The sequence below is a fragment of the Marmota marmota genome, unplaced genomic scaffold (genome assembly GCF_001458135.2).
Source record: "Marmota marmota marmota unplaced genomic scaffold, marMar, whole genome shotgun sequence".
NCBI classification, from domain to species: Eukaryota; Metazoa; Chordata; class Mammalia; order Rodentia; family Sciuridae; genus Marmota; species Marmota marmota.
In genome coordinates, this window is record NW_026000026.1 from 4506741 (window position 1) to 4532148 (window position 25408).

At 55.5% G+C, this 25408-nt stretch overlaps 2 protein-coding genes and 1 long non-coding RNA gene across 15 annotated transcripts in view; 1 reads left to right on the top strand and 2 right to left on the bottom strand.

Annotated features, from left to right (window-relative positions):
- Nucleotides 1-25408, bottom strand: part of Znf335 (zinc finger protein 335) — a 33030-nt gene that overhangs the window by 1941 nt on the left and 5681 nt on the right. For 7 of the 13 annotated variants that reach the window (XM_048810763.1, XM_048810761.1, XM_048810768.1 and 4 more), the window contains 23 exons: nucleotides 25175-25237; nucleotides 24865-25011; nucleotides 23761-24013; nucleotides 23487-23664; nucleotides 22451-22563; nucleotides 21369-21387; nucleotides 21114-21230; nucleotides 20960-21036; nucleotides 20724-20884; nucleotides 20026-20258; nucleotides 19029-19122; nucleotides 18806-18900; nucleotides 16161-16420; nucleotides 15138-15249; nucleotides 14678-15052; nucleotides 13574-13716; nucleotides 13340-13494; nucleotides 13095-13198; nucleotides 12927-13004; nucleotides 12638-12721; nucleotides 12487-12552; nucleotides 12326-12407; nucleotides 11834-12244 (listed from right to left, as the gene is read on the bottom strand). In XM_048810763.1, coding sequence (XP_048666720.1) covers nucleotides 12117-12244; nucleotides 12326-12407; nucleotides 12487-12552; nucleotides 12638-12721; nucleotides 12927-13004; nucleotides 13095-13198; nucleotides 13340-13494; nucleotides 13574-13716; nucleotides 14678-15052; nucleotides 15138-15249; nucleotides 16161-16420; nucleotides 18806-18900; nucleotides 19029-19122; nucleotides 20026-20258; nucleotides 20724-20884; nucleotides 20960-21036; nucleotides 21114-21230; nucleotides 21369-21387; nucleotides 22451-22563; nucleotides 23487-23664; nucleotides 23761-24013; nucleotides 24865-25011; nucleotides 25175-25237 — 3137 coding nt within the window. In that variant the 3' untranslated portion in view covers nucleotides 11834-12116. Of the gene's footprint in view, nucleotides 1-11833; nucleotides 12245-12325; nucleotides 12408-12486; nucleotides 12553-12637; nucleotides 12722-12926; nucleotides 13005-13094; nucleotides 13199-13339; nucleotides 13495-13573; nucleotides 13717-14677; nucleotides 15053-15137; nucleotides 15250-16160; nucleotides 16421-18805; nucleotides 18901-19028; nucleotides 19123-20025; nucleotides 20259-20723; nucleotides 20885-20959; nucleotides 21037-21113; nucleotides 21231-21368; nucleotides 21388-22450; nucleotides 22564-23486; nucleotides 23665-23760; nucleotides 24014-24864; nucleotides 25012-25174; nucleotides 25238-25408 lie in introns of those variants that run through there. The other 6 variants (XM_015478985.2, XM_048810770.1, XM_015478966.2 and 3 more) reach the window with 4 other exon arrangements.
- On the top strand, nucleotides 3288-11913 carry Pcif1 (phosphorylated CTD interacting factor 1). Its single transcript, XM_015478990.2, is given in 16 exon segments — nucleotides 3288-3305; nucleotides 3307-3463; nucleotides 3552-3676; nucleotides 4875-5012; nucleotides 5208-5338; nucleotides 5456-5610; nucleotides 6248-6395; nucleotides 6488-6571; nucleotides 6796-6895; nucleotides 8177-8339; nucleotides 9035-9207; nucleotides 9337-9423; nucleotides 9509-9693; nucleotides 10165-10258; nucleotides 10348-10523; nucleotides 10629-11913. Coding segments are annotated over 16 exon segments (2163 nt in total). The 3' UTR covers nucleotides 10858-11913.
- Nucleotides 5209-10352, bottom strand: LOC125618943. Its single transcript, XR_007350328.1, has 2 exons — nucleotides 10153-10352; nucleotides 5209-5892 (listed from the first exon to the last, which is right to left on the bottom strand). It is a non-coding gene; the product is annotated as an uncharacterized LOC125618943 (long non-coding RNA).

The following is a 25408-nucleotide window of genomic DNA, read 5'->3' on the forward strand; positions in this document are numbered from 1 at the left end:
AAACAACCCGCCCCCGCTGGGGTTGGGAGAAGGGCAGGTGCACGCGCGCTGGGCCTCGTCCTGCCCCTCCTTCGCGCGCCCTCGCGCCTGCGTACTTTGCAAGTCCTGTGGCTCCTCTTGTCTGGGCCGGAAAGTTCTGATTGGTACACGACTGAGATGCTCCCGCCTCGTCTTCCTCCAATCCCGGAATCGGACTCTTCCTTCTAGTGGGTTCCCCGGGTTGCGCAGATACAGTTGTTTGTCCTTAGGCTCCGCTGCGCTTCTTGAACTGCGGTACGCTGAGGGTCGGGAGGCCACCTGCGGAATGAGTACATTACGTTGACAAGGACAGCTTCTCGTGCGGAACCCCTTCTCACGAGGGGTTAGGCTCTGCGCAGAGAGGTTGAGCGGTGCCAGTGTAGAAGCCGGGAAGCGGCAGCAGGGCCTGGAACTGTGTCCGACCCTAAAGCTGGTACTTGTATCAGCAGTAAGGCCACAGACTTGTTGCACCCCAAACTCAGCGAATTTATTAATTCTTAAAATTATTAATTTTGCGAACCCAAGGACTCAAGTATGTCAAGTAAGCGCTCTGCACCAAGCTGCCACCCCCCCTTTAGAGAATTTAAATTGGTAAAGATTTCCAGTGATATAAAGTCATCCAGAGTCCCAGTTCTACCGGAATGTGTGTAAAAATTATAAATTCTCTTGAACCTCCTCTCGCCATTTCTGGCTCTTAAGATGTGGAGTGAGATAGAGGAATCTGAGGTATTTTCTTTTAAAAGCCCCAAATGATTCTGATGCACAGTTTTGAAAATACTGCAGTGTCCTCATTTGGCCTCAAGCTAAACTGTGCCATCTCATCTAAAAAGTGCATCTACCTGGTGCATCTGTATGACAGGACGTTTCTTGGGAAAAATATTTTTCAATAAAGATGAATGACATGTGTTATATAATGTGTTTACGTTTTAAATTTTTTAAAGACATTCAGAGAAGTGTGTCTTTCATTCAGTGTGGGTGGCTTGGCCTGGTGCCCTCAGATCTGTGATATGTATGTGTATACGTTTTTTTCTTTGGGCTAAGGATAGTTTATTTGATGGGTCCCAGTGTGCAAAATGAAATCATGGGCCCTTTGTTTAAAAATTATTAAAAGCTGGACCAATGGTGTGGCCTGTACTCCCAGCCACAGGGGAGGCTGAGGCAGGAGGATGGCTTGAGGCAAGGAATTCAAGACCAGCATGGGCAACAGAGCAATATGCTGTCTTCAAAGAAAAACGTGTGTATATATACATATAGATACATGATATTTTTTTCTCTTCCTCTTCATGCCCCCACCCCCCTTGGGCAGTACTGGGGATTGGGACACTTTACCACGGAGGTACAGTCACAACCCTTTTTATTTTGAGACAGGGTCTGGCTAAGTTGCCCAGGCTACCTGGAATTTGTGGTCCTCCTGCCTTAGTCTCCGGAGTTGCTAGGATGACAGGCGTGCACCACCACATCTGGTTATATAAATTTGAAAAATTCTGGGCTGGTAGAGCCCTTGCCCAACCAAGCTTTGGGTCCTCTTGAACATGGTCCTGGTGCAACCATGCAGGCCAAAAACCTGCTCAGTAAACCTATTGGTTGGAAGACTGGAGAAATACCATTTTCATCTCCTGAGTTTCCAGATTCCCTGAGGCCAGCCTGGGCAACTTAGAGTCCCCATCTCAAAAAATGTGTATGTGTTAAAAATTCCAGGCTGGGTTTGTCTACTGCCTGCCCTGTCTTAGTCTCCCAACTTGCTCTTTGTCCTTGTCCCTATTGTCCTCTCCCTGCAACATTTTACAGGTCAGTGACTGTCTTTTTTTGTTTGCTCTCCAGTTGCTGATACAAGGAGTTCCTTGAGCCCCTGTCCACTCCACTGCTGACCAGTTCACCCACCTGTGCTGAGCCTCCCTCTGCTGCAGGCCTTCCCCAATCTCTGTGGGACCTTGTGACGTGGGGGTCAGTCCAGCTGCAGAAGAAAACCCTCTCATGCTAGCATTGCAGACCCCAGAGGGTGAGAGAAAGGGGACCTCATTCAGCCTTGGAACCTATGGGCTCAGTCCCCAAGGAACAGTTCCAAACCCTTTTGTTGTCAAGGCACTCTTTCGTTGTATATATATCCTGTGCCCCTGCATTTTATCTGCCAAACTGTACTGATGAAGTAATCATTGACTTTTCCCTTTCCAAATTAACAAAGATGACTATGACTAAGTGTACAATAAAATCAGTGTCCCAGTGATTGCTGTGATGTCGTCAACAGTCAACCAGAGCTCCTGATCAGCATGAGCTAATCAGTGTGGCCACAATGAGTTGGTAAAATTTCAGCATGCAAAGATAATGAATGTTTAAATCTGCTTTTGTGGTCTTATTGTGGGCAATTGTGACATATTGAAAACAACTCCAGCATCAACAATTTGATCTTGGTTGGCCCCCTAGGGATATAACAATCCCTGGCCAGAAACCGATTTGGTCATCAAAGCTTGTGCTGGGTGTACTTTGGGTGGGGCTGGTAGGGAATACAAATTGAAGGAGCTGGCCTCCTTGCTAGTTCTTAATGCTAGTTTTCACTTGGGGATTCTGAAGAATTGAATTAGGTAGTCTTTTTTGGTTGCACTGGTTCTGTTAGCAACAGATTGCTTCCTGCCCTGTAGCGTAAAACGAGTGACCAATTAGATCCCACGCTCCTTCCCCAGCTGTGCTTTGGTTTACTTATATATCTTCTACTGGATGTGAGCGGTAAAAATCCTCTCAAGAGTAGGAGCTCCCATTCTTTCTTGTAGAAATAGCTTCTCAAGGGCAGACACTGTTCTGTCTTGTTTGCCAGTCTTGATTTGTAAATGTTTACAGAATTAATAGAGCTCCTTTTGGGTCCAGGTACTATGTTGAGCTCTGGAGAGAGATACATTGGCATGAATTCCTGTTCCTGGAAGGGTTAAAAATCTATAATGAGGAGATAAATCCAGTTTACACCAAACCATCTGAGTACTCAGCACTGGTGTTCATGGCGCTGGGGAGGGCCCTGACCATCTAGTCTGGGAGGGAGCAGTCGAGGAAGGTTTGTTGGAGGATGTGAGCCTAGGGGCAAGCCAGGCAGAGAATGAGGGGAAGGTTGTTTTGGGCAGGGGAACAGCAGAAGGGCACCCAATTTATAGTTGAGGGAACTGCAGCCTAGGTCCCAAGGCTCCTTCTGAAGTACCATACTGGCCTTCCAGAGCAGGACTGGGTTAGATTTCAGCGCATCTGCCGGTGGTCACCGGGGCACTTGGTTGTAATTGGAGGGCGAGATGGAGCTGACTCTTTGGTCCTCTGTGTGGCAGGTCCCGTGTGGGTGCTGAGATGGCCAATGAGAATCACGGCAGCCCCCGGGAAGAAGCATCTCTGCTGAGTCACTCCCCAGGCACCTCCACCCAGAGCCAGCCCTGCTCTCCAAAGCCAGTCCGCCTGGTACAGGACCTCCCAGGTACTGGCAGGGGCAGTGGTGGGCAGTGGGGTAGAAAGGGTCCTCCAAGGGCAGCCATGACCTTGGTGGGTTCTGCGCTTGTTTGCAGAGGAGTTGGTGCATGCGGGCTGGGAGAAGTGCTGGAGCCGGAGGGAGAACCGTCCCTACTACTTCAACCGATTCACCAACCAGTCCTTGTGGGAGATGCCCGTGCTGGGCCAGCATGATGTGATTGTGAGTGCCAGCCTAGCCCAGGGGTCTCAACAGCCTCTGGCACATGGGTCGTCTTCCCCAAGCGTACTCTGAACATGTCTTAGTGCCCAGCCCTGTGCTGACACCAGCAGACACAGTGTTAAGACAGATACAGTCCCTGCCTTCCTGGAGCCTACATTCAAATAGGGCAGACAGACAAACAGATGATTATCATAGAGTAGCACAGTGAAGTTCGGCTACCTGTTGGGCGCTGTGCCAGGGAGACAGGTGTGAGAAAGATAGACATGCTGTCTCCCCACAGTTCACTAGAGTGGGGCCATAGGATTACAGGTGCAGATGTGTGTGAAGTATGGTGTGAAGAATACAGCAGGGCGGGTTGGGGGTGTTTGCCTAGCATGTGCAAGGCCCTGGGTGTGATCCCCAGCACCACCCAAAGGAAAAAAACCAGACAGCAGGGATCCTGACTTGGTCTGGGGAAGGGGAAGGTACAGGAAGCACTGCTCTGAGAATCAGCATTTAAGGTGAAGTTAACTAAGTGAGAGTGTAAGAGGAGAGAAGAGTGTTCTAAGAACTTGAATGTCAGAGTGCTGAGGAAGGGCAGGGAGAGGCTGTCTGGGGGGAATATGGGCTTAGGGTTCCTCAGCTGGAGCAGCTTTTATTAGATACAAGCAAGCCACCTGGCATCTCCATTTTATAGATGAAGAAGCTGAGGTTCAGAGGGACCAAATGGCCTGATGCCTCACAGCTAGCAGTAGGCAGAGCAGGAACTCACTTTGCTGTGATTTCAGGACCACATGCTCACATACCACACATACTTTTGGTGTCATCAAAGGAGGTCCACTCACAGGGTCTTGATCTTTTGAATATGAACATTTCTGAGTCTCTTTTATTCCTTTCATTCTTAAGAAAAATAAAATAATGTATCAAGCACCGATCTCATGCTGTATGTTGGACTCGCTGATTCACGTAGTAATCTCCAGTGTGAGGTGGGGCTCTGTGTGGCCATTTGGAAGGTGAGGAAATTAGGAAGGGAAGTAGCTCACCCAAGGCCACACAGTTCCGGGTAGCGGGCCGGAGCAGAGCCCGGTGTTCTCCGCCAGCATCCCAGCCTCCGTGTTCTCCGCTGAGTAGAGCAGGGCGGGAGGGCATGAGAGTCCGAAGTACTAGGGCTCCGAGGCACCTGACCCTGGTTGCAACTCTGCTGGTCTCCCTCCACCAGTCGGACCCTTTGGGGCTGAATGCGACCCCACTGCCCCAAGATTCAAGCTTGGTGGAAACCCCCCCGCCTGAGAACAAGCCCAGAAAGCGGCAGCTCTCGGAAGAGCAGCCAAGCGGCAATGGTGTGAAGAAGCCCAAGGTGAGTGTCCGGGGCTCTCAGGACCTGGCTGGTAAGTGACCAACTCAGGCAGGCAGCCAACAGGCTCCCTGCAAGAGTTGGGCTTAGGCAGGCTGGTCAGGAGGGGGGCCCAGGACACAGCTCACCAGATACGCAGTGTTGGAGCCTGGTTGCTAAGTCTTCTGATCCAGTCCCTTTGTCTCTCTTTTGCTGTAGATTGAAATTCCTGTGACACCCACAGGCCAGTCAGTGCCCAGCTCCCCCAGTGTCCCAGGAACTCCAACGCTGAAGATTTGGGGTGCATCCCCTGAAGATAAACAGCAAGCAGCTCTCCTTCGACCCACTGAGTGAGTCCCTGCTAATTGGCTTGGGGGTGCCCATTGCTAACGGTCAGCTTGCCGGGACTTTGGGGGATATGGTGGCAGCAGGCAGAGCATCTTCATTGCTTCTGTGTGTGCCCCAAGGGTGTACTGGGACCTGGACATCCAGACCAACGCTGTCATCAAGCACCGAGGGCCTTCTGAGGTGCTGCCACCGCACCCTGAAGTGGAGCAGTTCCGCTCCCAGCTCATCCTGAAGCTGCGGCAGCACTATCGGGAGCTGTGCCAGCAGCGAGAGGGTAATCCTTGGGCCCCAGCCCCCTGGTTTCCAGTCACTCTTAGCAAGAGCCAGGGCTTTGCCATCTGGTCTTAGGGATGGTGCGGGGAGCTTGATGGTCAGAGCGTGCGCTGTGGAGCGGACAGACCTGTTGGGCTCCTGGTTCCACTACTTCTGATTCTAAGCTCAGCTCTCAACACTCCACATGTGGTTCCCTTACTTGTAAGGAGGGAGTAGAAGCAGTGCTTACCTACAGGGTGGCTGGAGCTTTCTGTTTGCCAGGCACTGTCAACTCTTCACATACCTGAAAAAGAACATAAAAAGAATACCTGTATCTCACAAGTGTCAAAACCAGTGAGTGAAATGACCAAGTGTCCTATTAGTGAACTGCAGTTTTTAACTTTTACATAAATAAACCTGCTTGACTTTGCTGAAATGTAGGTCCTTCTCTTCCCTTTAACCCTATGTGACACTTATTGACATAACCATAAACTAGCGATTCTCAGAATATATTTTGGAAAATGAAAACTAGAAAATAAACTTCTGAAGTAACAGGGCCCAGGTCTTGTTTACTGACCAGTGTGGTGCCTCTTGTGTGCCCACCCCAAAGTGGAACCTGTTGACTAAATCCAGAGCCTCAGCAGCTCTCTGTCCCTCAGGTATTGAGCCTCCACGGGAGTCTTTCAACCGCTGGATGCTGGAGCGCAAGGTGGTGGACAAAGGATCTGACCCCCTGTTGCCGAGCAACTGTGAACCAGTTGTGTCACCTTCCATGTTTCGTGAAATCATGAATGACATTCCCATCAGGTACATCTCTGCAGCTGCACCGCTCAGTGCTGCACCGCTCAGTGCTGCCCAGTCATGTAGAAGGGCTCTAATTCTGGCCCCCTCTAACCCAGGTTATCCCGAATCAAGTTCCGGGAGGAAGCCAAGCGCCTGCTCTTTAAATACGCAGAGGCTGCCAGGCGGCTCATTGAGTCCAGGTGAGGCCGTCACTGCACCACACAGGATGGGTCTGTGGGCAGAGTGGAGGTCTCAGGCCAGTTGGCCTGTGCTCACACAGGCAGACAAGGGCTGGGAAGTGAGCCTGGGGGCTGATGCCCTGGACACCAGCGACGTGGAATTGGGAGGGGAGGGTGGCGCAGATACCCGAATGGCTGGGCCCTACACCCAGCTGAGCCTGCTTTCTCTCATCCTTGACTGGCAGGAGCGCATCCCCTGACAGCAGGAAGGTGGTCAAGTGGAACGTGGAAGATACTTTTAGCTGGCTTCGGAAAGACCACTCGGCCTCCAAGGAGGACTACATGGTGAGTGGACCCCAGGGTGAGGCCACTGGGAAGGCTCTCTGGCCACTTCCCTCCAGGAAACTCACTCTGCCTACCCAGGCTGGCAGGGCTCCTGTGGCAGCCTGTCCCGTGCAGTACCGCAGACCTTGACATTACCAGTCCCCAGACTCACGACTGTGGAGGCGTCTGTCTAGGCTCCTGGCTTTCTCCCCAAAGGACAGCCCTCATCCCTTCCCTTCTTTTTTTTGGTACTGGGGAGTGAACCCAGGGGCCTTAACCAGTGAGCCACACTCCCTGCCCTTTTTACTTTTTATTTTGAGACAGGGTCTCACTAAGTTGCTTAGGGCCTCGCTCAATTGCTGAGGCTGGATCTGAATTTGCAGTCCTCCTGCCTCAGGCTCCCGAGCTGCTGGGATTACAGGCGTGCGCCACCAAGCCCAGCTCCCTTAACATTCTTAACAGAACGTTAGGCTTGGCCACACACATATGGCTGCCTTTCCAACTTAATGAATGTTCAACATCTCCCAAGTAGATTTTTGGAAACAGATTGACAAACTGCTTTTCCTTGTGTGTGTTTATATTACAGTTAAAAGCTACCATCAGATTCAACTCCCTGCTCTTAATGTGTCCAGAACCATTCTGTTTTCTGGCCAAAACCTTTCACTTCTTAAGCCTCTCCACCAGCACTAGCAATGGGCTTTCTTTTCAGGACCATTTTTCACAAGAGACAAGGTTTCGCACTTCACGATAGTAACTGTGTACTTGACACGTAGAGAGTGACAAAGGTAGGTGTACTCACTAGCTGGAGTGACTCATTTTCACTCTGCAGTTTCACAGGCGTGATTCAGCAAAATTACAAATGCCTGCAGTCATCCTTGCAAGTAGCTCAAAGCTCAACTTCTAAATCCACACCAACCAAGCTCCTTGTTTTGTAATCACTGTGCCCTGATAGATGGAGCACAGATGCTGTGAGCTGGGACCACTGCCTGGCTGGTCTGTTCCCCTGGTAGTCATCATGGGGAACCCAACAGAAACTGCTGGCATTTGTTGGACACTTGTTGTATCCCAGGGGCCTGGTTACATTTAATGTTCAAACTGCTCTGTTAGGTATTTTGTGTTCCTTTGACCATTGAGGAGTAATATTCAGAGAACCTGAGGGATTTGTCTAAGGGACACAGCTAATAAGTAGTGAAGCCAGTTTCAAAGCAAGGACTGCTGGAATTCAAGAGCCCTGCAGTTACTTGCCAGCCCCACTGAGGCCCTTTGGCCCCCACAAGTGTCTTGATCAGGAGTTTTCTCCAGGACCGCCTGGAACACCTGCGGAGGCAGTGTGGCCCCCATGTCTCAGCAGCAGCCAAGGACTCCGTGGAAGGCATCTGCAGTAAGATCTATCACATCTCCCTGGAGTATGTCAAGCGGATCCGAGAGAAGCATCTTGCCATCCTCAAGGAAAATAACATCTCAGGTAGGGGCGAAGTAGTGGGGAGCCTCTGTGATGCCACCAACTCTGTCCCACACCCTGACTGAAGGAACAAATAAGGCTGAGCCTCAAGGCCAAGGACAGGCTTGGGGGAGTCCATTTCTCCCCACAGTGTTTGGGGAGGGCCTACTGTGCCCTTTGGCTAGGAGCTCTCAGCACTCCTTGGGGAAATGCGGAGATATGATGAGAAAGGCCAGTAAGCAGTGAGGTGGACTGGATTTCTGTCCACTCTCTGCAGGCCTCACTTTTCCCAGACTGAGGCATATTACCTGACCATAGGATCTTGAATACTCACATGCAGCCCAAATAAGCCACCTGGACCCCAGGGGTCCCCAAATAAGGTAGTATAACTATTATGTTGAAGGCAGAGTGATTCTCAAACCCGTGCCCAGCAGCAAGACCTTCGGCCCAAGCCTACTTGCACACTAGGCCCCAAGGCATGCCGAGTGGGGTCTGCATCAGTAGCTATATCCACAGCACATGGACACAGGCCACCAGTTTATTCCTCTGCCAACTGGTAGCTTTTAAAAATGTTTTTGGTTCCCTGTTACTGAAACTGAGCCACAATTAATTGATCCATGGATTGAAACTTCTCTCCCTCGGTGTAAAGCGCTTGGTCACATAGTAGATGCAGAGGCCATGGGGGAAGGACAGCCCCTCACTGCTCTCCCTGCCCACAGAGGAGGCGGAGGCCTCCGAGGTGGAGCCCCGCCTGGTGTACTGCTACCCAGTGAGGCTGGCTGTGTCCGCACCCCCCATGCCCAGTGTGGAGATGCACATGGAGAACAATGTGGTCTGCATCCGGTATAAGGGAGAGATGGTCAAGGTCAGCCGCAACTACTTCAGCAAGCTGGTAAGAGCCGAGGGAGAAGGGCCCTAGCTGATGGCATGAGTTGGGGCCTGGGATCTTAACCAAGTCCTCAGGAGGCGGCTAGTGACCAGGGTATGGGCCACCGCTGAAGTCAGCGCCTTGGTCTTGCAGTGGCTCCTTTACCGCTATAGCTGCATTGACGACTCCGCCTTCGAGAGGTTCCTGCCCAGGGTCTGGTGTCTTCTCCGACGGTACCAGGTACAGGCTTGGGGTCCCAGCGGGAAGGCTTCTCTTGGGGGAGGAGGGAGGCTGAGCCCAACAACTCACTGAGGCCACTCTACAGATGATGTTTGGTGTGGGCCTCTACGAGGGGACTGGCCTGCAGGGATCACTGCCCGTACACGTCTTTGAGGCTCTTCACCGACTGTTCGGCGTCAGCTTCGAGTGCTTTGCCTCACCCCTCAACTGCTACTTCCGCCAGTACTGTTCCGCCTTTCCTGACACAGATGGCTACTTTGGCTCCCGCGGGTGAGAGCCAGGGGTGGTTGGGCCCCTTCTGCCCATGCCTAGGAAGCAGGCCGCCAGAGCATGGGGCCTACCTTGGCCCGCTGCTTCCTAATGTCTTAGGGCAGCTCTGAGCAGTGTCCACCTCAGAGCCCTCACAGGTAAATTCACGGGGTGGGATGAGCACTGATGAAAGAACACAGCTGTGTTCAGGGGGAAGAAGTGGCCACAAGAGCAAGAGGCCACAGCTCAGTAGCCAGGGAGCCTTGGGTATACCCTGTGCTGTGGCAACCGCAACTCAGCACAGCTGCTTCTCTAGTGTGGAGCACATGGCACCACAACATGCCTGAGCCTCTGTCCTCTCACCCATTCAGTGTACAGGGTCATGCCTTGTCCCAAGATACACGAAGGGCAAGTGTTAGCCTCTGGCCTGCCTATGGGGTATGGGGGTGACAGGTAGGTCCGATGGGACTGAGTGTTCACCTCTGGCCCTAGGCCTTGCTTGGACTTTGCCCCGCTGAGCGGTTCTTTTGAGGCCAACCCTCCATTCTGCGAGGAGCTCATGGATGCCATGGTCTCTCACTTCGAGGTGGGTGTGTCACCCTGCTGGGGGAGAGGCAGAATTGCCAGCCACCTGGAGGGCAGCCTCTGACGTCCACCCTGTTCTTCCTCCCACAGAAACTGCTGGAGAGCTCACCAGAGCCCCTGTCCTTCATTGTGTTTATCCCTGAGTGGCGGGAACCCCCCACACCAGCGCTCACCCGCATGGAGCAGAGCCACTTCAAACGCCACCAGCTGGTCCTGCCCGCCTTTGAGCATGAGTACCGCAGTGGCTCCCAGCACATCTGCAAGAAGTGGGTGCCCCGGGGGAAAGCAGGGCCAGGAGGGATGGCTGGCCAGGCCAGGCTCATCTGGCCTAGGCAAGCCCCACCCTGAGCAGCTGCCCACCTTGTCCACAGGGAGGAGATGCACTACAAGGCCCTGCACAACACGGCTGTGCTGTTCCTGCAGAATGACCCTGGCTTTGCCAAGTGGGGGCCGACGCCTGAGCGGCTGCAGGAGCTAAACGCAGCCTATCGGCAGTCAGGCCGCAACCATGGCTCCAGTTCCTCCTCCTCCTCCTCCGAGGCCAAGGACCGGGACTCAGGCCGCGAGCAAGGCCCTAGCCGCGAGCCTCACCCCACTTAACACACCCTGCAGGGAGGAGGAGCCCCAGGGGTGCTGGTATGGACTGCTGGGACATGGGCCTCTGGAGGCTGAGCAGATTCCAGGGCCCGCCCCTGGGGTGGCAGCAGGACTTGGGCTGCCAATGACATAGGAATCTTGTGGCTCTGCCAGGGCTCCCCCTCCCTGCCCATCCCCACTGCCTGCCTCAGACTCACTCCAAGTCCCTTGTAAATAGGCCCAATGCCCCCCCCCCCACGCTGCCCCTGTTGGCGCCTTGTTTCATTTGTAAAAGGAAATACAGACACACACACACACACCCCGTCCCCGAACTTGTGAGGGTCTTGAGGACAGAGAAGGCTGAGAACCTGGAGCTACTTCTGGGACCAATTCCCTTTCATACCCAGGCTCACCTTCTCATGACCCCTGGGCCTTTACACCCCATCAAGGGATACAACTGGTCCCTGGTGGTGTCCACCTTGCATAACAGGTTGGAAGAACCCAGAGCCTGCACTGTTTAGCTCCAAACTCCATAGTTGGGCCTGCCCAGACCCTTCTGGGGAGATGACCAACAGCTATGCCTTGTACCCAGGCCAAAAGCCACTTGCTGGCCCTGGCGCCACCCTGTGAGTGGGCAGCTACATGTTTTATTATAGTCAAAGCTTAGAAGCGAGTCAGCCTCAGAGCTGCCTCAGACCTCAGGGTGTGGTGCCTACTCTCTAAGGACCTCTGAGCAGAGACCCCAAGGCAGAAAGCAGGCTGGAGGTGCTCGGCAAGGCTCCCTCCAGCTGGGCCTCTCCTGAGATGAGGCATCTGCAGTGAGGGTCTGCCCTGCGGTGGGACCATAGTACTTACAGAGGCAGGGCCAGCTGTGCTTCGGGGCCAGGTAGCCTCCACCTCACTCTCCCACCTGTGGTGGGCTCTTCCTGGCACCTGCCTTCTGCTTCCTCGTCCTTGTCTGGTTCAGACTGTTAGCAGCAAGTGGACAAAATAAGATGGCCAGGGCTGGACTCTGGTCCCTTTATTGAGACTGAGGGACCAGTGGGTCCATCCAAACAAAAATAAAATTTCTTTCCCAAAGCCTGCCTGCAGGCTGGGCACCCAGCATGTCCTAGCTGGGGTCCACGGCTGCCTCCCAACCCCCTGAACACAGGTCTGGCTTTCTGGGGGTGACAGGATGCTGGCTGCCCAGTATCTGGAGACCTACGTGGGACAGGGAGGTGTATGCCCCCACCCCAGGAGAGCTGGCCCCGATATCCATGATCTGCGTTGGGCCCTTGGGCTCAGTCATCGGCCAGGGTGATGACGTCGTACTCGATGCCCTGATGCTGCAGCTGTTGTACGTGTTCGGGCACTGCCTCCTCTGTGCCAAACAGGCCCTGGGCTTGGGCCATGGCAGCATCAGCCACCGCTGCCAGGGGAGGGGAAAGCATGGTGAGCCCAAGGCCCCAGAGCTGCGTGTGGCCCCAGCCCCCATACTCCAGCCCTGTACCTGTGACGGCAGAGTGGGCTGCAGCCTCAAGCTGAGCCTGTGTGACCAGCTGCTGGCCTGGGGATACGGGCACATACTGGATCTGGAGGGGGAGAAACTGATGAGATGTGGTCCTGGAGAGGCTCTCTAGGCCAAGCCTGTCCAGTCCTGCAGTGCCCCACCTGGGACTCCTGGAGGAACGGGGCTCCTTGTTCATACTGGATGTGTGTGATCTGGCCCTCCTGTACCTGGAGAGAGGAAGCCGACCGTGACCCCCTGAAGGAGGCTGTACAGCCTTCCTCCCAAACCCACCTCACACCAGCCTGGCCTTACCTGGATGTGGTGGCCATCAGGGACCACAACATATTCCTGGGGCAGCAGGTGCTGGACACCATCCTGAGAGATGATATACTGTACCTACAAAGGAGCGGGGAGGAAGCAGATAATAGGGCCTCACCAGGTGCTCGGCTGGGAAGGCAGGAGAACCAGGGACACCCGTGGCAGCTGCACACAGGGACCATGGGAGCAGTGGCATGGAAAGTACTGCTCTCCCCCAAGGTGGGGCGAGCATGGTGAGGAGGCACAGCAAGAGGTCAAGACTGAGGGGTGAGTAGGAGCTTACCTGGTTATCCGAGGTCACCAGGTGCTGTACCGTCTGACCATCGGCTGTGGTGATCTCTTGGATGTAGGTGGCTTCCTCCTGCCAAGACCAAGCCAGCTCTAGCTTCAGCTCTGTCTGCCCCCATCCTGTCCATGAACTGCCAGCATGGCCCTTGGCCCTGGCTCTTACCTGATTGGTCACCGTCTGTTCCTGGGCCACAATAATGTGTTCCTGGCCCAGGGCCTGCTGTAGCCTCTCTGGGCCCAGGACCCCGTGACTGGACTGGAGGGCAGCTGGGTAGAGAGAGGAAGGTGCTCACCAAGGGGTTCTGGGGGGTTCTCGAGACTATCCCGGTCCAGAGATGCATTCTGGGACAGTGGCTCAAGTCTCTGGACCTTCCTGGTGCCCACCCTGTGGCCCCAGGAGCCACTCACTATGCAGCGTGGCCAGTGTCTCGTCGTCACTATTCAGGATGATGGTCTGGGTGGGGGTCCGTGCTGGGGTGCGGACTGTCGGGGTGCCAGACTTCCTCCCGTCAGGACTGTGCAGCCGCTGGATGTGGAACTTGAGGTGCCCGTTACGGTTGAAACTGCATAGGAAGGAAGGAGGCTCAGGGTGGCTCCGCCAGACAGGCCCAACAGCCCCTGCCCAGCCGCACCTGGCCTCACCGCTGCCCGCAGAGATGGCACGAGAAGGGCTTCTCATTGGTGTGGGTCAGCATGTGCCGCCTCAGGTCCTTCTTGTTCTTCGAGGCGAAGCTGCACTGGCTGCACTGGTGGGGCCGCAAGCTTGAGTGCTGTGCCATGTGGGCCTGCGGAAGGCACAGTCAGGGGCACCACTGGGTTAGGACAGATGGCAACAAGCTCCTAGGTCCTCGGAAGCAACTGGTCATGGAGCCAGCTGAACTGGACTGAGGGAAACCCAAACCCTGTAGGCTGTGAGGAGCTGGGTGGAAAAGAACACACCAAACCAAGACGGGGCGGCTGCAGCCCTGGAGTGCGAGGCCAGAGGCACCACCGTTAGGTCACTTGGAAAATCCTGTCCTGGCTCTATACAGATGTGACTGACAGGTGCAGCGTGAGGGAATCTGTGACATTGTAGGGCTTAGTCCTGCTTAGCTGGGCCTCGGCGGGGTTCAAGGTCCTAGCCCCTCAGTGAGCTAGGATGCAGTGCATGACTCGATCTGGAAACTGGGGATTCTTAGGCTAATGTTGGTGTGGCTGGGCCTGGTCTACACCTGTCACACCAGCAAGTTGGGAGGCCAAGGCAGGAGGATGGAGACCAGTCTCAGCAACCTAGGCCTTATGTGACTGAGACAATGTCTCAAAAACTAAAAAGGGCTGGGAAATAGCTCAGTAGTAAGGTGCCCTGGGATCAGTCTGGAGAAGAGTTCAACAAGAGATGCACCTGGGAGCTGCCCTGTGTGCCTGCACAGCACCCCGCTGCCAGCCTCCAACACAGCTCAAGCTCCCCACCCACCCTGTCACCCTCTACACCTGTGCCCACGCAGACCCAGCTCCACCATCACCTGTGTGGCGTCCCCCTCAGCAGGACTCCCCAATCCTCCCCACTGACTCGCACTGTGCGGCACTCCCTTGCCTCACGCTGTCTTCACGCTGGGAATGCTGTCTGGCCTTACTTAGTCTGGCTGGCCTCTCACCAGACTGAGCTTCCTAAGAGGCGGGACCTTGCTGAGGGGTTGCCTTTAACTAAAGGACACAAACTCATGGCCAAATGAATGACAGCAGAGGCATGGTGGGGGTAGCACTTACCCGGACCTCGGGCCACTGGCGGGCACTGAAGGGGCAGTCAGGGCACTTGAAGGTGCCAGGCCCAGCATGGGCCCGTTTGTGACTCTCCATCTCAGCTCGGCCAGGGAAGGCCTCAGCACAAATCTTGCAGGAAAACTTTTTTGATGCTGCAGTGGCTGCAGATGGTGGGGAAGGGGGCACTGCCAGGCCCAGGGTTTTGCTGGCTGCAGGAGGTGGGGAGGCAGAATGCTGGGAGTCCCCTACCCGGAGGGTCTTGGCTGGAGACGGTGGCTCGGGACCATCTCTGGGCAGCCCCCCACACTGCAGAAGGGGCCACTTGGCTCCAGAGGCCAGGGCATCTGAGCTGGGGAAGGAGATGGAGCCATCTGCAGTCAACTGTGGAGAGATCACAGCACAATATGAGGTGCCGGGGAAGGGCTGGGAGGGGCTGGAGATTGGGGCCAGCTACTGCAAGACTCACCTCGATGTGGTGCAGCTGGGTCCCATCAGCAGCCATGATATAGTGGGTGCCAGCTTCTTTGAGGGTGTCACTTACAACCACAGCCTGGGCTGCCTCCCCTGGGGGCTCTTCACTGAGGGCACAGAGAAGGGGATGGTGAGATGGAGTTCTGGGTGAGGATGAGGGCCACAGGAAGCCCCTCCCCCAGGCAGCCTGCATCAACCCCTTCCTCAGACAACTGCCATTACAGATGATCTGGACATCACCGGATGAACCCTGGGGCTCTGCCCTGTGCCAGCTGAGCCTCTGCTGTCTCTTCTGTAAATGGTTATCAAGTGCTCAATAAACTGTACTGCTTAAAAAATGGTCGGCTCTGTCCCTTTGATGGGCAGGAGGCAGCCAGGCAAAGAGCCCCAGGAGTCTGACCCAAGTCTGGCCAGTGGGATAGGAGAGGGCTGGGCAGGAACAAATGGGTGGATCTGCCACCATGAGCCTGGTCCCTGTGGAGGCAGGGCCAACTAGGACCTGCAGCCAAGAGCACAGTGAAGATGCAGAGGCAGCCTGCCCAGGGCTGCAGACACTGCAGAACTCCGGCTCCCGCAGTGGCCGGAGTTCCCCAAGCATGTTAACATCTCTGCTCACACTCACTCACTGAAGGGAAGCCAAGTGCAGGTTAGACCTCAAATGTGGGCAGCACCTTGACCATCGAACACGAAGGGCACTTGGGATTAGAAACCAGAGAGACCAGGCTTCACAGCCTTACTCCCCCGTGTTGACTTAGTCCACTTACTTGACCTCCCTGGCCTACTTCGATGTTTGTAAAGGAGGGAGACATGGATCTCACAGGAATGAGCTAGATGAGATCCGGATATCAAGTTCCTTGAACAGCTAAGTGGCCAAAGAATGGAAGCTCCTGACCCAAGGACAGAATCTTCCAGCAGCCTGTGACTTCCTACTACCTAGGGTGAGTGGGATGGGCCCAGACCTGACTGCCACAGCACACCTTCAGAAGGTGGTATGGGCCTTGCAGAAGACACATCTCACCTGTAAGGTGTGCCAGGAGCCGATGTCCCCTCCTCCATGGTGGGTGCTGTGATGACACTGTAGCCAGCTCCACCAAATGGACCAGGTGCCAAGGTGATCTGCTGTAGATCAGGAGTGCCTAGCTGGCTCTCAGCAGCCACACTGCCCCCAGGCTCTGCCACATGGAGGGTGACCACCTGTGGAGTGGTGTCTTCGGGGGAGGGCTGCCCACCAGAAGACGCTAACCCTGCTTCCACGTCCTCTGACTTCACCACGGCCACCTGCAATGGCATGACTGGGCATGATGGGCAGAGCCTGGCAAAGGAGCTGATAAGACCCTCCTCCATCTCAGTGCCTCGAGGCTCATCCACACTCTGGCCAGATCCGGTGCTATCACCACTCGTGTGCACAGCCCAAGTTTTCTAAAACACACCTGGTTTTCCAAATCCCATTTAGCACCTGGAAAGAGCTAATAATAATGGGACAGTAACAGTACTCTCTAGGGGACATTTGACAATGTCCAAAGACATTTGTTTGTCACAACTAAAGTAAGATGTCACTGGAATATAGTTGGTAGAAGCCAGCTGCTAAACATCTCACACTTCCCAGGACAGTACCCACAACAGAGAATTATCTGGCTCAAAATGTCAATAGTGGTGGGTGTGGTGGCACATGCCTGTAATCCCAGTGGCTTGGAAGGCTGAGGTAGGAGGATTACAAGTTCAAAGCCAGTCAGTCTCAGCAACTGAGCAAGGCTCTAAGCAACTCAGCAAGATTCTGTCTCAAAATGAAAAACAAAAAAGGCTAGGGGTGTAGCTCAGTGGTAGAGCACCCCTGGGTTCAATCCCTAGTACTAAAAGAAGAATAAAAAAAGAGTTCTTGTAAAGTAATAACAAAGATAATAGAAAAAGAGACGGAGGATACAAGCAGGTGATTCAGGAAAGGAGCAAAATGGTCTTTGACAAACATATGAAGAAGTCCAACCTCAATTACAATCATGTTTTAAACTAAGACCATGAAATGTGCCTCCATCAGATTGCACTGCTTGAATTAGTGAAAAACTAGAAAAAACCCAACCAATAAAGAACTGACTAACTGCCAGAACATCTATGTAATGAATGAAGAGCATGGCGTGGAGACGTGGAAAACGAGATTCGTAGGCGCTGGGTGCTGCTGAGGAGCATAACTGGTGCGATCCCATTTTTTAAAGAAATGAACGTCTAGGGTTGTATGTGTAGATGGGCAAGATCCTAAAGAAGTTCTTACTCTGTTAACTGGTATCCGAAGAAGGGAGGGTGTTAAGGACTTCACCTTGTAGATTGGACAGTTCCTAGACATGGTTTTTTCCCAAGTGTATGTATACCTTTTTTGTGTGTGGAGGGGGACACCAAGGATTGAAGTCAGGGCCACATCCCCAGCCCTATTTTTTGTATTTTATTTAGAGACAGGGTCTCACTGAGTTGTTTAGCACCCTGCTTTTTGCCAAGACTGGTTTTGAACTTGCGATCCTCCTGTCTCAGCCTCCTGAGCCAAGTGTATGCTTTTATAATTAGAAAACAAAACACATGCGACAGGCGTCTGAGCAGCAATCAACAGGACAACCAGAAAGTCCCGACACTCACCCACCCATGTGGAATCCAGCCCATGATAATGGGGCCCTTTCAAACCATAGGGATACGATTTTTTAACATGCCTTGTCAGACAACTTTTGGAAAAAATTAAGTTAGACCCCTACTACCTTTCTGTATACACCAGAACCAAATTCTAGGTGGAATAAAGATTCAATTGTGAAAAATAAAACCCTAAGAAAAAATACAGATGCATGTTTCTATGCTCTTAGAGTAAAGGTTGGGGTAGGTCTTTCTAGGGATCATATCAAGGGCAAAACCCATCAACTATATAAGAGCGTAAACTTCTACATGGCCCCGAACACATGGACTCTGTTCCATGACCATTTCCAGGCCACGCCAGCCCTTCTTCGCAGACCCTCTGTCTTCTCTGCCTGGCTCAGCAGCATGTTACTGCTCCAAGTTTTTAGAGCTCATCATCTGTAACGCACATGCTCCATCTTTCCCAGGGTCTGGGACAAAGGAGGCACTAGCAGACGCCCTCTGCCTTGGAGGTGGCCTGGATGTGTGGGGGCAGAGAGGAGTGTGGGTGATCCCTGGCAGTGGGTGGAGGAAGGAAGGGGTGAGGATGAGGACGATGAACTGAGGGTGGGGTGCAAACACGCCACAGTCACTGGAGTGCGAGAGAGGCCCCAGCTGGGCAGTCTCGAGAGTCTGTGGCTGCAGTAGGTGGCTTGGGACTTGTTGAGAGGGGAAGCTTGTTCAGACCCTGAGGGAGCATCCACAGGAGCAGGGTAGCCACAGAGCGAGGAGGAAAACCAAACGAGAATAGGGCCCAGAAGCCACAGGCAACATCACCTCTGCTCATAATGGCAGAGGTCACTAGGAATTGGAGAGTGGAGAGAGATCCCCTGCCCTCCTTGGTCTCCTAGAGCCCCCCGGCTGTGAGCCAGGTCCCCGAGTCTGCCCACCAGATTTCAGTGGGCCTGTGCCCCCACTAACTGGGAGCTTCCGTGGGCAGGGCAGGCCCGGGTTGCTGCTCTCCGTTCCAGGACCCAGCATGCAGCTGGGTGCCGGGTGGAGGCCCAGGCAGCTCACCTGCAGGGCTGTGCCCCCCAGCTCCCGCTGGGCACTCATGTTCAGCAGCAGATCCAGAGCCGTCTGGGTGGCCATTGCAGTGGACTCCTCAGCTCCTGGGTGAGGTGAGACCTGAGCTTAAGAGAGGGCTGGCACCCAGCACCCGCTCCACGCTGTCTCCCACCAGCACTACTACCCTAACCCTGCGCTGCCCACCTGGAGCTCCCAGCCTCCCAGAGCTCACCTTGCTGGTAGATGATGGTGGCACTGCCCAGAGTGTCAGAACAGAGAAGCGGGGGAGTCTCAGGCATCTGGAAAGGTGCTGCCTCTGCGGGGATCTGTGGAGTGACGACAGGACCGAGCCTGAGGGGGGTGGCCCAGATTCAAGCGCCACTCATGAGTGCCCTGGAGGTGTCAGCATTTCACCTCTCTTGGCTTGTTCACCTTCTAGCCACTCTTCCAGAAATGCTGACCAGTTCAATGCTCAGACGGACTGACCGAGGCTCAGAGAGTGACTGGCTAAGAAGGGCTAGGACGGGAACCAGGACCGTCCACCTCTGGCGCCTGTGTTCTACCAGCACACCACGTGCTCCATGTTTTCTGGGGCAACTGCAGGCGCTCACGTGGCAGAGAAGGAGAGCCACCAACCCAGAATCCATCCTTCCCTTCTTTCTTGCTAACATCACTCTGAGTTTCACCACAGGAGGAACATACTCAGCTTGAAGACTACATCTCTCAGCCTCCCTTACAGCTAGGTAAAGTGTGGCCACGCAGCTAGAAAAGGGACTTCTGGTAAAGTTCGAGGGAAAGATAGAAAGGCCGATGGCAGGTATCGTTTTTACCTTTCCCCCATCCCTCCCTCTTGCTTCCTCTATGGGATGTGGCTGAGAAGGCTGGTGTTTTCTACAACCGACTGGACCATGGGCAACCGCAAAATGGAAGTTATATGTCTAGGAAGGCTGAGGGACAGTGCTGACAGCCCGGTCCTCTGGAGCTGCCACACGGGTCCCGGACTCCTGACCTTTGGAATTCTGCCTGCATTTCCCTTCTCTCCACGTATACTGGAAGCCATGCCTGCTCTAAGCCTGAGGTGGCACACCTGACTCAGCTGGCCTTTATCACAGTGTAAAGGGCAGGGATTGTTCCGCTGAACCCCAATGTGTAAAGGAAGACACTGAGGTCAGGAGAGGTGGCATCACACCTGGCCCTCGCCCCAAAGCCCTCCACTGCCACCTGCTCACCTCAGGAGGCCCCGGGGAGCCGGGGGGTGGCCCAGGGGCTGCGCTGTGCTGCTGCTTCAGTTCCTCAATCTGTTGCAGGGAGAAGAAGGGGCGGCGGCGGGAGGGGGGCTCCTCGGGGTGGCGCCGCCCCCACTCCTCGAAGCTGCTCGCGTGGCGGCAGCGCACATGCAGGCGCAGGTTCTTCTTGTGGCGCGTGCTGAAGTGGCAGTACTCACAGGCAAAGGGCTTGGCTCCTGCGGGCACAGCGGGGAGTGCTCCCTCACTGCCCCCAGGAGACCGTCCCCAACCCGGGACCTCTCCGCTGCCACTCCCAGCAAATCATTCCTGTGCTTCTACAGTGGTGGCCAGGACTGCAATGGATCAGGCCACCAGCTGCACTCAGTCTTCCTAAGAGTGACAGTTTCCAAGGTCACATGGCCACACCCCCCAGGGAAAAGTGAACCTGGCTAAGGGAACTCCAGCTCTTTCTCTGCTCCCCAGTGTGCCGACCAGCGGCTGGGCGGCAAGGGGACAGAACACCGCCTTCTCCACGCCGGGCCTGCCTGCTGCACTGCGGAGCCCGGGTGAGACCTGGCCGCGCAGGGAAGGCCCGTTCACACCTGAGGACTAGGTGCTCCCAGGCTGGGCTGCCACGGAGAGGAGCCTCCGACCTGGGTCATGGGGAACCAAGGGTGGGGGGCGGGTTGTGCCAGCCTGACCTGTGTGCTTGACAGCCACGTGGGACAGCAGGAAGTCCTCCCGGAAGGTACGGTAAGGACAAAAGCTGCATCTGAAGGGCTTGTCGCTGACGTGGGAGAGCTGGTGGTTCAGCAGTGCCTTCTTGTCCTCACAGACGAACTCACAGAACTCACACTTAAACCTGGGGCGGAAAGAGGGGGGGAAGCTCAGCAAGGGGAGGGGTGCTCCCATCACCGGGGGACTCGGCGGGACGTACCTGCGGTTGGCGACAGCCTGGATGTGTGTGAGCAGGTGCATTTTGAAGGTGTAGCGCTTCTTAAAGGACTTTCCACACTGCAGGGGATGGATGGAGTCAGAGGGGGAAGGCCTGGGGAAGGCCCTCGTCCCTACCCAGGGCTTGGCCCACTCACCTTGTCACACATGTGGGGCTTCTCAGTGCTATGCGTCTTCATGTGCTGTGTCAGTCTCTTCTGCATGGGGTACACGCGGCCGCACACAGGGCAGGGGAAAGAGCTCAGTTTTGGGGTCTGGGAAGACATGAGAGGAGGCCAGATGAAGAGGACAGAGAAAGAGAAGAGAGAAGGGTCAGACTTCACCTCTTGCCCACTGCTAGTCTCAGCCCTGGCCCCCAGGCAGGATCCTCCCAGGTCAGGGCCCCCACTCACCGGGTCTGGCCTCTTCTTCCTAGGAAAGGAAGACCCAGGAGTTAAGGCTCAGCCTCCTCAGCCCGCATGCACCCTCACATCCCCCAACTCCATCTTAGTCCTAAGTTCTTCTCTTCCCCCCTAAGATCCTTCCTCAGGTTTCCGGGATAGGGTTCACTAGGGACAATGCTGAGAGACATGCTGTGACACGTCCTGCACTTGGCCACCTTGGGAAACCATCTCCCTTCCCAATCACAAAGTACTGAGAAAGTCCCACAGGAAAGAGCTGTGGGATGACAGGCACCCGCCTGGTGGTCCCAATCTTACCTGGCCCCCAAATTGCCTTCCATTCCCCCCGCATCCCCTTCCCTTTCCTTCCTTCCTTTCCTCTTTCCTTCTATCCCCCCACATCCCACTGCTGGGGACGGAACCCAGGGGCTTGCCTCCACTCAGCTACACCCCAGCCCTTTTATTTTGAGATAGGGTCTAAACTGCCCAGGCTGGCCTTGAACTTGTAACCCCTCCTGCCTCAGCCTCTCAAGTAGCAGAGATCACAGGTGTGCAATCCCACACCTGGTTTTTAAGGAAACCCACAGACATCCTGGAAAGCCGACTTCTCTCTCCACAGACCCACTCTGAGCCAGGGCCCCAGTGGTCTCCCCCAACCTGCTCACACATTGCTCCCAGGGAGACCATCCCTTGCGGAAGCTGCAGACCTGACTGTAATTTGGTGAGCAACCACCAGTCTCCAGGCACACCTGCTGCTTCTGGTCCTAGGTCTATTCTCAGCACTGACAGAAGTGTGATGCGGAGCGCACAGGATCGCTCATCATTTACAGAAACCCCAAGCACAAAATTCCCTTCAATCCCCTCAACTGTCCCCATTTTCCAGATGAGAAAAGAAAGCAGATGGGGACCCCAAGGCCTCACTCCTGCCCTATCCTAGCGGACCTGACGGGAATAATCACCCTGGCTTCCTGGTCCTGTCTCTAATTCATTGTGAATCGGGTGGGCCCGGAGCAGGAGTGTGGTAACTGGGAACCATGGTGAACCTCCACCTTCCCCACTCAGCAGCCCCTCCCCACCACCCCACACGCACCGACCTGTCTCGGCTGTGAACAGCTGCATGCCGAATGACGTCCTTGCGGTAGACACTGGTGTAGCTACACTCGTCACACTTGTAGGGCTTGCTGCCCACGTGGTTGAACATGTGCTCCTGCAGGAGAGGCAGAGACTGGCTGGGCCCGGCTTCCCCTGCGTGCACCCACGGCCGTGGGGTTCCACGGGGCTCACAGACCAAGGGTGTGCAGGCAGCAGGCGCGTTACAAGGGCCAAGGCCTGTGAAGGCTGGGCACTCTCCCCAGCAAGAGCACCCACTATGCGCCAAGCCTGTGCCAACTTGCCATCTGATAAAACAGGAAACAGCTCCGGGTGAAAGGCCCTGAGATGCAGAGCCTGGAGCGTGGCTAGGCGGCCCGGCTCTTCAGCTCCGCCCTCCCCACTGTGCTGTGGAACACCCCTGTGGCGTCCACAAAACAACTTCCAGGTCAGGGTCCCTGTCTGCAGGAAGCAGTACAAAAAGAAAGCCTGTGACTCGGACCCCAGTCATACCCCCACAGCTGCGACCTGCCACAGCACACTGGCCGGGCCAAGTAGCAGCTTGCCGGGACAGTAAAATGGGGCTCCTGAAACCCTGCACCTCGTGGGCCATGTGAGGACATGATTAGCCAGACGAAGACGGGCTCGGGGCTGCTGCAGGCCCACGTGGCACCCTGGGTTAGGGGAAAAGGAGCCCCTTTCTCGAGACACATCGCTGCCCTCTGCTGCAAAGCTCCAACACTGACCGAAGAGGCCACTCCCGCCAGAGTGGGGTGGCAACAAGCAAAGCTATGACATCCACAATGGGAATGGTACCGGTGAAAATAGGGTGTCACCAGGCCACCTCCACACCACCTCAGCAGCCCTCTGCAGGCCCCTCCCAATGTCCCAGTGAGGCTAGAAGGACTACTGCTGTGCACATGCTGAGGCCAGAGGTGTCCTGAGAGGAAGGGACAGGTGCAGCATGCTCAGGCCACCCGCCCCAGCACCACCAGTGGCCTCTGCCTGCTTCTGCGTCTCCCCTTCCCCCTGCTGCGGCACCTTGAGTGAGGACCAGCGGCGGGAGCGGTAGCTGCACTGCAGGCACTTGAAGAGCTGGGGGTCACCAGCCTCGTGGGAGTTGACGTGGAAGCGCAGGTCCTCATGGGACAGGAAGCGTGAGCCACAAATGCGGCACAGATAGGGCCGCAGAAGCGGTTTGGGCGACTTGTAATAATACCTGCCAAGAGGGTGTGGGGAGAGGTCTGCTGGGAGCTCCAGGGGACCCCAAGGAGCCCCTCACCCGCCTCTTCCCCCTTAGCTCTGCTCCGCGTACTTTCGGTATTTCTTGCCCAGAAATCGCCGTGAAGGTCGACCACGGCGGCGCGGTGGGGCATCGGGCACCTCCTGGCAGGATGCGGCTGCAATCTCTGTGTCTGACTGGCTCACACCAGGCTCCATGGTGACCTTGCCGGCCTTGCCCAGGGCCTCCAGGTGTCCGGGGCCTGAGGAGCTGGGAGCCTCAGGATCTGGTGGCCCCAGAGGGCTCTTGGTGCTCTGCGAGCTCACTAGAGGATCTCCCCCACCTGCTACAGACATGCAGGTCACAGATCAGCCAGATGCACAGGACTGATGTGGACAGGCGGGCCAGAGGCCAGCCAGATAACCCCACACCCAGTCACGGACCACCAGTGCACACACTGGGTCACCTGCAGACCACCCAAGGTCAGAGAGGCAGGCTTAAATGGGACAGTCTGGGGTGACAGCAAGGGATCTGGGGACCTCCCTGGCAGGATGCTGGGGTCGTGTCAGCTCCTCACTGACTGCTGTGCGTTCTCAGGAAACGTCACCGCCCCTCCAAGCCTCATTTGTCCTATCTGTCGAGTGGTCTACTGTGGGCTTGGGAAGTGACAGCAGTGCTCTACTGCTGGCCTTCCCAGGGAGGCTGTGGCCAGGGGCCAGTGGGAGGCACGGAGGAGGAGGCACGGAGGAGGAGGCACTGTGCCGCTCACACCCTCTGTAGGGAAGCCATCTGAGTGTGTCACCTCTTCAACCAGTGCCGAGACGGCCACTTTAAGAACCAAACCTCACAGATGAGAGGTGGGAGGTGGCGGGCATGCGCCAGGTTCTCCCCGCACTGCGGCTCTAGCTGCGGTCCCCATGGTCTCAGGCCTCAGGTTTGTGCTCTCGGTTCAGTAATATTTACACTTGGTGACTGTTCAGTTACAGAGACCCACACGCCTCTTCTGCTGTGACAACTTGCCACTGGACGTCACCTTCACAAGCTGTGCTAGAGCTTCCCTGGCTGGGGCCTGGAGAGCCTGTGGGCCAGCCCGGGCAAGGCTGCTGCCCTGCGGGCAGACTCAGTGCTCCACGGGAGCGCGCAGGGAGGAAGGCCACCCTTGACCCACTCTCAACCCTGCCCGTGACCAAGTCTCACCAGCAGACAGGTCTGAGGTCTCCAGACGAGGCAGCTTCCGGGGCCGGCCAGGTCTCCGTCGTGGTCTTGGGGAACTGGGTGTGGGACGCTGGAGCCGAAGCTGCCGGCCTCGGGGCTCATCCTCAGCTGGATTGTAGTCGCTGTCCTCTATGGGGACAGGAGGACAGTGGCTGGGCCTGCCCTTCCAGCTCTGACCCCTAGGCTGGCTCCCCTGGGAAGAGGCCACCTCCCCATCTCTGCCTGCTCCTCCCCCAAGCCTACCAGTAAGACCCCCCAGGAAGCCCTCCTGGGCCCCATAGACTGCCAGCACCTCCCTCCAGGCCACTGTCTTCTCTGTGTCCTTCCTGGCACCTGCTGAGCTCGAGCAGTATCTCTACGTGAAGCAGAAAACAGCACCCCTTCCTCAAGACAGTCACCAGAAAACCGCTGCAGCGAACAGGAGTCCACAAACTGCACCACTACCCAGCGGCCACCAGCCAAGACGGCCACCGAGCACTTAAAAAGTGCCTCCTCTAACCCAGCACAGTGGCACAGGCCTGTCATC